Source organism: Rhinatrema bivittatum, chromosome 9 (assembly GCF_901001135.1).
Source record: "Rhinatrema bivittatum chromosome 9, aRhiBiv1.1, whole genome shotgun sequence".
In the NCBI taxonomy this organism is placed as follows: Eukaryota; Metazoa; Chordata; class Amphibia; order Gymnophiona; family Rhinatrematidae; genus Rhinatrema; species Rhinatrema bivittatum.
In genome coordinates, this window is record NC_042623.1 from 81,112,383 (window position 1) to 81,126,285 (window position 13,903).

Consider the following 13,903-nt stretch of genomic DNA (forward strand, 5'->3'; position numbering starts at 1 on the left):
CAATTTTCATAGCATATGGGATTCTGTACTACCAGCAAAGTGATTCTCTTAAGAACTGGAGTCACTGCATGAAATTATAAACCACTTTACAATAGTTTAGGCTTGATTTACTAAAATACGGGCCGATGCAGTATGGTGCGCTCGACTGAGCGCACAGTTAGCCCCCTTTTGGCCGCACGTTTTTGACACGCTAACTTTACCACTTATACAGTAAGGGGTAAAAGTGCATGGAAAACCCATGGCCAACTCTCCCCCCCACCCCCCCGAAACTAATAGCGCCAGCAACACGCAAATGCATGTTGATGAGCCTATTAGTTAGTCCCGTGCGATCCAGAAAGTAAAATGTGCAGCCAAGTCGCACATTTTACTTTCAGAAATTAACTCCTGCCTTTAATTTTGGCCTGCACCGGGAAAGTGTACATAAAAGCAGAAAAAACTGCTTTTCTATACACCCTCCGACTTAATAGCATAGCGATATTAAGTGGGAGGCCCTCCCCCCCCCCAAAAAAAAATCAGCCCGCGGCTCGCAGGTTGGAAGACGGACGCTCAATTTTGCCGGCATCCATTTTCCAAACCCGTGGCTGTCAGCGGGTTCGGCAACCGACGCCGGTAAAATTAAGCGTTGGCTGTCAAACCTGCTGACAGCCGCCGCTTCTGCCAATAAGGAGGCGCTAGGGATGCACTAGTGTCCCTAGCGCCTCCTTATTACCATGGGCCCTCATTTGAATATTAAATTGTGCGCCCAGGAGAGTGGCCTGGGCGCGCATCGGGAGAGCGGGTGCTCGCCTCAGAGCGCCGGCTCTCACGCGAATTTTACTGTATCGGCCCGATAGTTTTTATCCCATTCAGGACCAATGGGAAACCAGGCCTTTTTACGGCTACTCAGTGAAATACTTAAAAAGTTTTTGGATGTATTGCTCATAGAGGGGGACTAGAAATCTGGATTTGCTGGTTCTCTCTTCCTGAGTGTGTGGCCCTGCCTGTACTGATGTGGTCCGCCCATTCACTCCAGGGCCATCATCAGTTCTGCAAGGCTAATGGCTTCCATTTCAGTGCCCACACTGGAAACCATGAGCTTTCCCACTTACAGCTGATTTTAGTGGGCTGCTGTTAAAAACATCTGTCAACATTAAGGGACCGAGTCACCAAGGCTTTTCTCTTTCTTACGTGTGGATGGGAAAAGACCTTGCTGAATCAAGCCGTAAAGGGAACAATTCTAGAACAAAGGCAGGAGGTGGTGGAAGAGGAGGAAGAAAAAAAAAACCAAAACAGAGGCAACCCTGGTTCTTACAAAAACAGTTTATTCTTCGCGACACATTACGGGTACATGCAGAACATATTTACATTTCTTTAAGGCAAAGAGAAACTGTTCTTATTCCTGAGTTGCTTAACCCCAGCAGTAGGGTGTCCTGTCAGACACCGCCTCCTCTCAAGGCTAGAGAGCCCCGTTCTTGAGGATTTTCATCACATTGCACCCTTGGATGACAAGCGCTGTGCAGACCAAGGGAGAACTGCAAGTTTGTCATCATCTGAAGTATGAAGACAGGGCTGTGATGAACCCTGCCAGTTTGCTCTGTGCACAGGATATGAGGGAAGTAGCAGCACCCAGTGCTTCTTCTCTAGTTCAGGTCACGACACATCGCCTCCCCTTTTCTGAAATGATAAGCCTCATAAACACAAACTACACTGGGAATGAGCTATATCCTAATATTTATTTTCTAAGAGCTTTCTTCACCGGTAAGGGCTCTCTTAATAAATTCCCCCTCCTTCCCCAAGCCCATTCAATGATCCCTAAATGGAGGAGATTCGCTTATTGGGAAAAGACCTACCGCCCTGTTACATTGGCCAATCTGCCCCTATCTAGCACAGTAATCTTCCTTTATGCAGGGGATACTCAATAGGTAATAAGATATTGACCCTCAGTTTTAAAGAGGGATTTTTACACTGGGGTAATGGTAAAAACAGAGGATATTTAAACAAAGGTGTTACCTTCGGCCTGTAGTTTTCTGTACGCCTCGTGATACCATTCCTAATGATTAAACACATTTCTGAATTTGATTTACAATAGCTTTCACCCTCAAACCCACCCTTTCCTGGTGTTTGATGTTACAGTTGCATTAGAAACTGAAGGTTTATACCAATCTTGATTGCTGCTAGAGAAACAATGGTGAAATTGACACTAAAGCATCAGATCAGGACTAGACAACAGGACACAGCACGGCTGAAGGCTTTGATTATAAAAGGTGTGCGCTAATTTATTAACAGGGCAGGGACAATTATTTTAAAAGCACACAAAAAATGTATATCTTCTCCATGTACATATATTTTAATATAATATAAGTTAAAGTTCCACCACCCAGAGATGTACATTTCTAGTAATGAAGTCCCTCTGTCATCTATCACCCAATCTTAGACTTACCCCCCAGTAGAAGCAGAAACACATAAGCCTGGGAAGATTAATTCGTAGCATTTTCTGACAGAGCACACTGGCAACCTTCTGTTACAGTCAACCAGAAAGGAATGATAAATACACACAGATTTCCAATGTATATATAAGCTTCCCCAAAAAACCCACTTTGAATTAGAGGCTGTCAGTTAGTGCAGTACAGTGCTCACAAAATATTTAGTGCTAAACACTTCTGCTGATCCCAATTTTCCCTCTGCCAGTCTTTGGGTTCATGAATCAACTTTGAGCACTGTAGAGAACCACTGGACCCTGGAGAAGTTTTTTTCCACAGCTCTCCTAGGATGTCAGAACTGGTCAAGGTGATGCCAGTCAGTCCCAGCTGAGTTAGCTACATGAGTAGCTCTCCATTGTTTAAAAGGCTGTTCAAACACAGGTCAAACAACAATCTGTGCCATTTCACAGTGTAGCCTCTCTCATGTTTATTTCCTATCAGTCTAACCTTTCCGCACACTTTATTTCCCCGTGACCAAAATCAAAACCATTGCCTGTATTACGAACACCCTTTAAAAAAGTTGGTCCAAAACAAGACAGATGCTGTACAATTCCAAGAATCCTACCCAATATTTCGTACTATCTACAAATGTTATAGGCTACCCACCACAGTCCACAAAGAAAAGAGACATTAGCAGCATACAAAAATTTACTTCAGCAAGCAAAAGGCAATTTACCAGACTTCAGCACTTCATCCACCGAAACAGGTCATGTAATAAAAAAAGAGACTGATATACTGGATCAGTACATTCCCTCTGTGTCTTCCATGCCATATCATTGTTTAATTTCATCACCCCAGGAGTTCGTTTTGGATCCCACTACCAAGGTGGCCGAGGACTCTGCTGCGTTCTGTCCTCACTCCATGCCCAACAAGAAGGCAAGACTTGTTCTTCAGACAGTTCAGACTGCACAACGCAGGAGGATGGGAGACACAGAGGGACTGTATTCATGCACTGTTATAGTTTAATTTTAAGAGAATATACCTTTCTTTTTTATCAGAGATGCTTTGAAAAGAGCTGCTCTTCAGAAAGCCTCATGTATGACAGTTTGGATCTTCCTTTATGCAGGGGATACACAATAGATAATAAGATATTGACCCTGTTGAACTGGCAAGAGCTCAATTCAATCCAAACTCTAAGGCCCTGCAGGATGGCGCTCTATCTGGGGCAGATCTATAATGCTTATGCTTTCATGCCACTCATACGCTTGCCCAGTATGACAACCTGCTGCTTTTTATTGAGAGAGAACTATTTGCCTAGAAAAGGCAAGAAATGGTTAAATTAAGCTCCTGCACATTTGCCAGAAGTTGAGATACTACACAAAGGCACTAGTTCCCTGCTTAGAATAAAATACAGCAAACATTCTTACAACACAAATAAAACAAACACATCCAGTTGATGTATTGGATTTTTTTTTTCACAGCTCACTTCTCAGAAAATTAGACATCCTTCCTGTTTCGCATAAGTGGTAGAGAGGCTGGTTGTCCTGGTTACACGGCTGTTTCCTTTGGCTCTGGCAGCTGTTGAGGCTTTAAGCTGATCAGCTCTTTGTATGTGATCCCTGCATGAAAGGCAAAACTCACCATCACTTACAGGGTTCTGAGAAAGGACTTTTGCTGTAAGCACGCCTGCACGAAACATCCCAGCCCGAGGTGAGCGCATCCAAGTCACTGCGCAACAGCATCACCTAGTGGTCGGATTCAGGGGTACATTGATTACAGATTTCCAGAAGGAGCAAAGGATTTACCGCTGCAGCGACTGGACTAAAGTGCGTTGGGAGAGGAAAAATTCCCTGGGAAATTGCTAACAAAGGCTCTTGGAGCCAGATCCCAGCCCCAATTTCAATTGAACTGGAAGCCCATAGGAGCAAGAGAAAACCATTCCCGCCTCAAAAAAAAAAATAAATCTGTTATTTAATGGTTTTCTACATTAGTTACCAAGGTCACAATCAGATTTAGTACTTTGCAACATGCTAATAAGATGCGACTATAAATTCTGGTAGACGTCCACAGGTAAATGGCACATGGACAAAATGAATGGGAATATTTAGAAATTTAGAGAAGGACTGGAAGGCCTAGCTAATCTACCCAATTTACTTCCTGCTACAATACCACAGAGCCCAGCTGATCTACAGGCGATGTCCAAGTCATCACATTGCTCCACTGGCTAACAAGATACCCCCCCCCCCCCATCACCATCTGTATTTCTGGCATAGTGTCAATGAGTAGAGGCAACATCAGTTGGGAAGTTCCTCTGCAAACTGGGAGGGAACCCATCCAAACAACATCTTAAAATAAATGAAAGAATATCATAGGGCAAATTTTCAGTGGTGCAGCTAACCGAACCAGAGAGCAAAATGTGTAATTTCAAGCTTGCACAAAACCAACCCAATTTGCAAACACAGGATATACGAATGAGCTGACTTTGTAGATTGCTTTGATATGCGGGTAAATGTACACACGTAACTTAGCCATATTAACAGCATACCATTTACATGCACAACTTTTTGAAAATTCAAGTTATGTCCCCAAAATGCCCCATTTTGAGCGGGCAAAGTCATGCTTTTTAATAAAATTATATACATGATTTTGAAAATCCACCCTGAATGCATTGGGCCAAGTTAAGGGCGCAACATTATTTTATGCACCAACATTCAAACTAAGCTTCTGAAAATGTACCCCAATATTCAAAACACCTACATACAGTATATGCAATTCATAGGTGCATTATAAAAAGTTGACGGGTGTTGCCGCTAGTTTTTCTCATTGTTTAAGACTGTCACTGCATGCAGGTTTTGCTTGCCCCCCAAACCTGGGCACTGTGATAGTCCTAAATGGCAAACCACACTGGCAGAAGCATCAGCTATCACATGACAGAGTAGCAGTGATCTCTGAAGTTCTTCCAAATATGCAGTCGATCTGTTTGCTTTATTTTGGAGTCAGTGTTCCCTAAGTGTCTCTGTTTGTCCAGACAGATGTAAGAGGCTTTCCAGGAGTCAATCTATCTTTCATGCCTGTCCAGTTAACGCTAATCCTACAGGGAAGGTTCTGCTTTGTCCTATCCTGGCCTCATTACACTTACGCTTCCATTCATCAAGGGGCAGCTCGACGTTATCAAAAGTGTCATCGTATGGCTCAGTCTCCGTCTCCTCGTCGACATCCCGGAACTGTTCAAAGTAGGGATGAGCTAATGCGGCTGCCGCAGTGATTCTCTTTTCTGGATCCAACACCAGCATCTTCTCCAGAAGGTTTACCGCTGCCCAGCACAAAGGAAAAATATCTCATAAAATTGGTGATGACAGAGCAAACAGAGTAGACACAAGGCAAGAGAAAGAGAGAGAAGCCTTCGCTAAGAGTGCACGTACTGAATTACTGTTTCACATACCACAAAATATCATACAAACAAAACTGAAAAACCCTGAAATGGACACTTATTTCACTAAGGAGACCCCCCCTTGTCTCACCGCTACTTCCTTTCTTGGTTCATAAATATCACAGAGACAAGAAGAGAAGTGAAAGACGAGCTAGGGTGGAGGTTTAGGACAAGAATAGTGAAATATCGATGAAGGCTACCCATGAAGATCAGCAGTGAAGAGAACGAGAATTGGATGATGGAAAAAGCCCTTTATTGCGGCTTAACTTTTGTGGACACACTCCGCAGTCACACAATTTCTAACTGTGTTTGACGATGCAAATTGAATGAAGTCATCTTTACTAATGGTGCTACGTGGCATTACCATATAATCAAAGCAGAGATTCATGACACAACAGGTTATAAGTTTCTAGTTTATGTACGACACTGTCGCATCGGCCCTGCAGGCACACTAAGTCCTGCCCAAATTGAATGCCCCTGAGGCAGCTCTATATATAAGAGCGAAACTCGGCCAGAGTCGGGCAAATTTCAATAAAGGGCTTTTTCCATCATCCGATTCTCGTTCTCTTCATTGCTACACAGCCAACTGGATCGGCTTCCGCTTTGCTTTTTGGGTCCTACCATGAAGATCTCCAGTCTATAATCAGTAAGAGAAAGGATACTCAAGCACTGGAACAGGTTGCTTAGGGAAGTGGTCTTCAGGCATTCTTTACTTGAAGTCCTGTGCGTACTGACCTTGTCTGTCCATGTTGTTTTTAGCCTACGCATGAAACCCAAGCATGTACAGCTGAAAACGGATGTGGAGAAGCCAGTGGCGGAATCAGCGGGTTTCCCCTGCACCCCACCAGCCAAAGAAAGGCAGGAGCAGCTGGGGGGGCTGGAAAAGCGGGGCCGGCAAGTTACCCAGGCTCTGCCAGCCTCAGATAACCAATGCCCCTCTATCTCCCCAACTCCCTATGCAGCCATGGGGGCTATTTCAATAGGAGGGCTACGAGAGAGGGGGAGAAGAGGAGATTGAGCGGGGAGTGGGTGAGGTTAGGAAAGGACTGCACCAGTGGGTGGGTGGAGGAGTGGAGGAAAAGTAAGAGACTTGCCTGGGAGTACGGTGGGGGGGGGGGGGGGTGTACATTAGCCAGGAAATAATTGCATCAACACATACTCCTGCCCTCAAAACAATTATTGGGGGTTGGGAGGGTGGAAGCATTATCTCCGGAGAGCAAACGCTGGAGGTAAAGAGTGCCCTTGGAAATGCTGTACTCCAGGGAGTAACCATTCCAATCTGGCTAAGAATAAGTTAGGCAATTATTTGGAATGATTTAGACAGGGTAAATCTTGCCTAAAGGCATAGGAACAGATTAGTTGGACTCTTGAGGTCCCTTGCAGGCTTATCTTTCTATGATTTTATACTACTAGAAATAATGCCAATTAAAGGGAAGTCACTATGCTCCCACTGTGGTCTTTTGCTACATAAAAGGTGATCTGGGTTTGTGACGGTGGTGTTGCTGTGTTTCATCCAGAGCTGCGTTGGAGCAGATACCGGAGAACAGAAGAGCTACGATGTGGCCAGCAGAAGAGAGCTTGGGCATTACTCCAGCCCCCGAGCATCTTAGTGGACCCTGGAGTAAAGGGGAGGGTGCAGAGCTGAGGCCAGATGGGGAGGAAGCGAGGGACATGGTGGATCAAACATTTGTGCACATCGGTCAGAAGTCGGATTCAACAATCTTCTTGTGAAAGGGACAGAGGGTCGGGTTTATGTCGGGGCAGACAAGGGGAGCCAGTCACTGCAATGGCATTGTACCCCCATCATTACTAGAGGAAGAATAATTAGCACTGTCACCTTACATACTGTAAGAATACACCAGAATAATAAAGTAATGAAACAATAAAAAGATTCATAAGTATTGGTTTGAAATGAGACTCTAATGGCAGGGGTGGCCAGCTCTGGTCCTCAAGAGCCACAAACAAAGTCTAGTTTTACAGATATCCACAATGAATATGCATGAGATAGATTTGCAAGCACTGCCTCCACTTTTTGAAAACCAGGCCCATTTGTGGGCTTTGAGGACCAGAGTGGCCCACACTTGTCTTTTTGCTTTGGGTCAGCACATCCCATGGAATGCCCAAGGCCCACACCCTGAAAATGTTCAGTTTACAGTATTAGGCGCCCTAGGCGAACCTTCTGCCTTGCGCCCACCCACACCCCCCCCTCGAGCCGGTAGTCGGGTTGGGTGAGGATGGACAGGTCGCTTGTTGGTCGGCAGAAAGAGAAGAGACAGCCGCTGCCAGCAGGATATTTCACTTTACAGCAGACATTTTGTCTTTAGCTGCCATTCCAAAAAGTAAGAAAAATATAGAGATCAGTCAAACTGAAAGGCTGGAGAGAAAATAGAAGACAGCAACCACAGTAAGCATCCTCTTACAGAAAAGATGTCCCCAGATTTGTACCATGTCTAATGGTAGCAGACAGGGCCGGCGGAAGCACTAGGTGAACTAGGCAGGGGCCTAGGGCGCCAGGGTCCCAGTGGCAGCAGCCGCGACAGCAAGAGAGAAGAGACAGCCACTGCCAAAGCAGTGGTAGTGGCAGCTCAGCGGCTGCCGGCAGGATATTTCACCAATGAGTGACCCATCCGTCACTCTGCCCCCTACCGCTGGTTTGGGTAAGGATGGATGGGTCGCGTGTCAGTCGGCAGCAAGAGAGAAGAGACCGTTGCTGCCGGCAAGTGTTTTGGGGGTTGGGGAGAAAAATGAGATCTTCTGGCCTGAAAGGGTTTTAAGCAGCTGTATTTTGAATACAGCCAGTCAAGGTTAAAGTTATCTGCGTACATGTCCCCGGATAACTTTGGAACTGCTTTGTAACCATGATCAGTCCTTTCCAGATAACTCAGCCCCAACCGGAATGCCCCCGATCTATCTGGATGAATTTTAGCCGAGTAATGTTAGGGAGGTGGGAAATTTAAACCTCAGGGTGTGTCCAGGTAACTTTGAATATGGAGCTCAGGAATTCTGAGTGCCACGGACACTTCCACGTGGAAAGGGTAAGCGCTCTACCATCTGCAGCAGAAATGAAATTGGATGAATGGGACAAAAGTTATTTGGGGTGGGTTGGACACACAGACAGGAATCAGACAAACAGATGTGATGCTTTTATATATGGCCAAGTTCCCTATAGGAAACTAGGCTATAAATGTGCTTACCCATAGGATTTGCATATCGAAGGACTGCAGCAAAATCTTTCTTCTGCACTTTTGGGAGGCTTTTGATATAATTTTTTGCCTAAAAGAGAAGTAAAAAAAAATAAAAATTTAATCCCATTTCAATTAAAAAGTTCAATGGTTTTGTTTTGACTGTACAGTTACTCTGTTTCCTGCTGGGACAGGACTGATCCATGCCATCCACTGCTGTACAGAAACCTTTCACCCTGTATCTGAAGGATTTGTTATAAGCACAGGTTGTATCCAAACCAGAAACTCTGGACACCTGTCCCAAGTATTTTCCACTGTCTCAATGAATTTGCAAGTTTTTACAATTTCCAGTAAGATGCTAGGAGCCCGATACTGAACATACCCTGATCTCTTCAATGCAGGCCTCTAAAAGTTATGCGCTAAACTTCACGCTACATTCTCCTAACTATAGGTGCCTAAATTTTGGCCTCTTAAAATGAGGTACCTAAAATTAATGCCAGATATTGGAACCCCTAAGTTATGTGCCCAGCACTAGAAATCAGTGCCGAGTCCCTAACTTCGCTCCCCTGACCTGTCGCCACCTACTTTTTAGGTTCCCGAATCTGGACACTCAGATTGGGCAAATGTCCAGTTTGAGACATCTAGGAGCTTAACTCTTTTACTAATCGGGCTAAAAGATGGCAATTTTCAATGCCCTTTGCACACTGAAAAGGGGACTTTGAAAATTGCTTACCATATCTGTGCATCAATTTATATGCAGAGTACGACTCCTCTCATAGCTTTACGCACAGATACGAGAGGGGTCCCCAGGGGAAGAGTTAGCACCCACAGCTATAATCTGTCAAGTATTACAAGTACATGCCTAGATTTTCCCGGAAAAGATACCTGCACGAACAGTAGGTGCCAGCAGTGGCGTAGCCACGGGTGGGCCGGGTGGGCAGCTGCCCACCCAATTTAGACCCAGGCCCACCCAACTGACACCAGAACTGCAAGGCTGTCGCGGGATCCCATCCCCGCGACAGTGAAGAGGAGAACCCATGCTTGGCACGCCATCACGGCACACGTGGGGAAGCGGTCCTACAACCATATGGCCGACTGATCTTCCTGTTTGGGGGGGGGGGAGGAGAGCAGAAGCGCCGCGCACAGTTTCCGCTTCCTCCCCCCAGAGCAGGAAGATCAGCTGGCCTCTCCTGCTGCCACTGGCCTCCTGCGTACGGCCGACCGATCTTCCTGTTTGGGAGGGGGGGGGAGAAGAGCGGAAGCGCCGCGCACAGCTTCCGCTCCCCCCCCCCCCAGCAGGAAGATCGGTCGGCCGTATGGCTCGAAGATAGCAGGAGAGGCCAGCTGATCTTCCTGCTCTGGGGGGAGGAAGCGGAAACTGTGCGCGGCGCTTCTGCCCTCCTCCCCCCCCCCCCCCCAAACAGGAAGATCGGTCGGCCGTACGCAGGAGGCCAGTGGCAGCAGGAGAGGCCAGCTGATCTTCCTGCTCTGGGGGGAGGAAGCGGAAGCTGTGCGCGGCGCTTCCGCTCTTCTCCCCCCCCCCCCCAAACAGGAAGATCGGTCGGCCGTACGCAGGAGGCCAGTGGCAGCAGGAGAGGCCAGCTGATCTTCCTGCTCTGGGGGGAGGAAGCGGAAACTGTGCACAGGCTTGAATGTGTATGTGAGGATGAGAATGGGAGCCTTGTTGTGTGTGTGTGGGTGAAAATCGGACCCTGGGTGTGTATGGGAGTGAGAATGGAGTCTTGAATGTGTGTGGGTGATAATGGAAGCTTGAATATGTGGGTGAGGTTGGAAGCTTGAATGTGTGTATATATGGGTGAGGATGGAAGCTTGAATGTGTATATATATGGGTGAGAATGGGAGCCTGGGTTTATGTGTGTGGGTGAGAATGGAAGCTTGAATATGTGGGTAAGAATGGGTGTTTGAAAGTGTGTATGTGTGGATGAGAATGGGTGCCTGGATGTGTGTCTGTGTGTGCATAAGAATATAAGCCTGGGGAGGGGTGAGAAAGTGAGAGCTTGTATGTGTGTCTGCAGAGAATGTGAGCTTGGGGGGGGGGGGGAGAGCATATGAGAGTGAGAGCCTGAGTGTGTGAGGGAGTCTGTGAGAGAAAGCATTTATGTATATATATGTGCGTGTGTGGAAGGGAAGAAGACAGCAGTAGAAAAGACACTGAAGAGGAACTAGGAAATGAGCGACAAGGGAAAAAATGGGAAAGAGAGACCAGGACCAACTGATTAGAAAAATACAAAGATCAGACAACAAAGGTAAAAAAAAAAAATATATATATATATATAGAGAGAGAGAGAGAGAGATGTTAGCAATTTAAATATCTCTCAAAAAACTGCTGTAGCATCACAATTTTAACAACAAGAATTCTGAGTCACCTCAAGTGAGAGAAATTTTTTTTGAAATACCAGACCTCATAAACCGGCATAATTAGTAATGCTAAGTTAGCATAAATTGTATTTGCCCACGTTTATAATCATAGGTCACAGCTCTATATATTTTTTTATGCTTCCGTGTTTTTTATGCTTCCGTGAGAATAAAAATTGTCACTTATTGGTGGTAAAGATATAGTAAGTCACATTGACATGAACTTAACTTAAGTGAAGAAACGCCATGTTTTTCAGATGAGGCTAGCATAGAAAAAGCCCGACACTGGATCCGTGTTTCGGCTCGTGCCTTCGTCGGGGGCCGAAATAGATGGTGCTAGGGACGGCATGGGATGGCGGCGTCTGCCGATGTTGCGTTTCTTCCACCCAGCGTTTCTTCCACCCAGCTGGGTGAAAATTGTGATGCTACAGCAGTTTTTTGAGAGATTTATATTTCGCTGTTATCACTGCATGTAATTTTTGTAGAGAGTCTTTTTGGCATATAGCAATTTAAATATGTCATCTTTGGGAATGTGCATTCTTATATTTTTGTATTTTGCTCTTTCTTAAGTATTCCACTGTTCAGACATTTTAGTTTCTCAGGCTTTCTATTTTGGCTTTATCTACATGTTTCTGTTTCTAATTTATAGTCCCTTATTTCTATATTAGGTAAGGGTCGGTCTCAGTTTTGCCTGTTTGTGACAGAAATGAGTATTTCTAGCATATAGTTTCTCTGTAGTAGTAGTCCAGCCTGTTCTGTTATTCCCGTAGGTGATGTATTAATGTTCTAGGGCCTGGTGTAGTATTTGCATTGCTGCTTTTTCATAAGGTTGCTGTTTGAATCCTGAGAGTCAGTGCTGTGATTGTTTGGCAAGGTTCCAGATGCCTCTTTCTTTGCAAGAGTTTGTTACTTCACAAAATAGCAGTGAAGGGTTATTTTTTGCTGAGATTACACCAGAATTTGAATTTTTTTTTTCATGTTACTTGTAATGTGAATTGCCCTAGCTCTGCGCTGCACCTGTTCTGATGATTAATTATATTTTATTGTATTTATGAAGATTTCTGGGTTTCTGCAAAGATGGTTCATGAAAGAATACATTAATTTTTGTTTTATTATATGATTGGATTTGATTGTTTTCTATACTTGAAATAACTGAAGTAAATTATTTTAAAGTTTCATACATGACACATAATGGCTGTTGCAAACTACTTAGAAAGCCATTCTAGGGTGCAGTATATGGCATTATTTATCAGTAAGAAAACAACTAGTAGACCTGCATGCCTTGTGCCCACCCATGTTAACCTTGTGCCCACCCAAAAAATCAATTCTGGCTACGCCACTGGGTGCCAGGCTGTGTGCATACTCCACCCCCCCCCCCCCCCCCAGAGTTAAATCTGCGGCTAAAAGGTACCTGCAGACTTTAAACTTCTGCAGCACAGTTTGAAAGTTGCCCCCATGAGGTGAATTTTAAAAGTCCATTGTGTGCATTAATCAGGGGATGGGCGAATAAGTCAGGCTTGCGTGCGCCGAGCAGATTTTAAAAGCTGCCGAGCTGTGCGTGTATCTCCCACAGTGCGCACACCTGGAAAGTTTTCAAAAAGAGAAGGGGCGTGGGCGTTTCGGGGCGTGAATCGGAGATGTGCGAGTAAATACTTATGCGACCCGGCGTGGATGACGGGCAAGTTAAAAATTAAAGAAAGCCAGGCAGATCTGCGGGGTCTTCAGGACGTCGCTCTTAAATGGGCGAACTGGGGACGAATTGGTAAAACTGGGAATAGCGTCGGCGTGCGCCCCTTTCAAAACCCCCTCAATTTACGCGGTAGAAGCGGGATTTACGTGCACATGCGCGCGCCCAGGCTACTTTACAACATGCACGCATAAGCAGCGTATATTATAAAATGGCCATGTCCCTAGGTACAGGTCGACGTGTGCGTTCAAATGTGCGCTGGTTTGAAAGCTACCGTCTTTATGTTTCCATTTCAAAATTCTTTTCTATTTTTACAGGATTTCTGGATGGATCTTACGGGGAGGGGGGGGGTCCCCCCCACCTTCCCTTGTAACACTGACAAAGCGAGAATTTCCCTTCAAGTTCTAAGTGTGTTTCCTCCCACCAAAATAATTCTGGACATAAGAGAGTTTTATCTGGTTCCAAAGATGTTCTTACAAAAGATACCTTAGAACAATAGTGGACCCATCCTTACGACAAGTTCCTGTTTGCTGCAGGTAGTTAGAGAAGACGTTGAAAATTAGGCTTTTGGCCTTTTCTGAAAATGTCTACTTTGGCAAGGTTTTTCACCATTTAATGAGAAGTTTTATGATTAAAAAAAAGGTTATTTTTTCTTCTCTCAGCATTTGGAAGCTCCTTTTATTTTTATACTTTTTTTTTTTTTAAAGCATAACTAAATAATTCAGACCTGGCAAATTTTGCGTGGAATTTTCCCCATTGAGGCCTAGGAAGAATACATTAGTGAACAACGCGAGATCTTTACAAAATGCAGATTTTGCTCTTTCACACG

At 45.1% G+C, this 13,903-nt stretch overlaps 1 protein-coding gene across 1 annotated transcript in view; it reads right to left on the minus strand.

The window, feature by feature from the left end:
• Window positions 1-1,281: 1,281 nt before the first annotated feature.
• Window positions 1,282-13,903, minus strand: part of MAPK12 (mitogen-activated protein kinase 12) — a 93,903-nt gene continuing 81,281 nt past the window's right edge. The window contains exons 10-12 of the mRNA XM_029615107.1: window positions 9,024-9,102; window positions 5,539-5,712; window positions 1,282-4,018 (exon numbers count right to left, since the gene is read on the minus strand). Of these exons, the coding sequence (XP_029470967.1) occupies window positions 3,948-4,018; window positions 5,539-5,712; window positions 9,024-9,102 (324 nt within the window). The 3' untranslated portion in view covers window positions 1,282-3,947. The remainder of the gene's footprint in view (window positions 4,019-5,538; window positions 5,713-9,023; window positions 9,103-13,903) is intronic.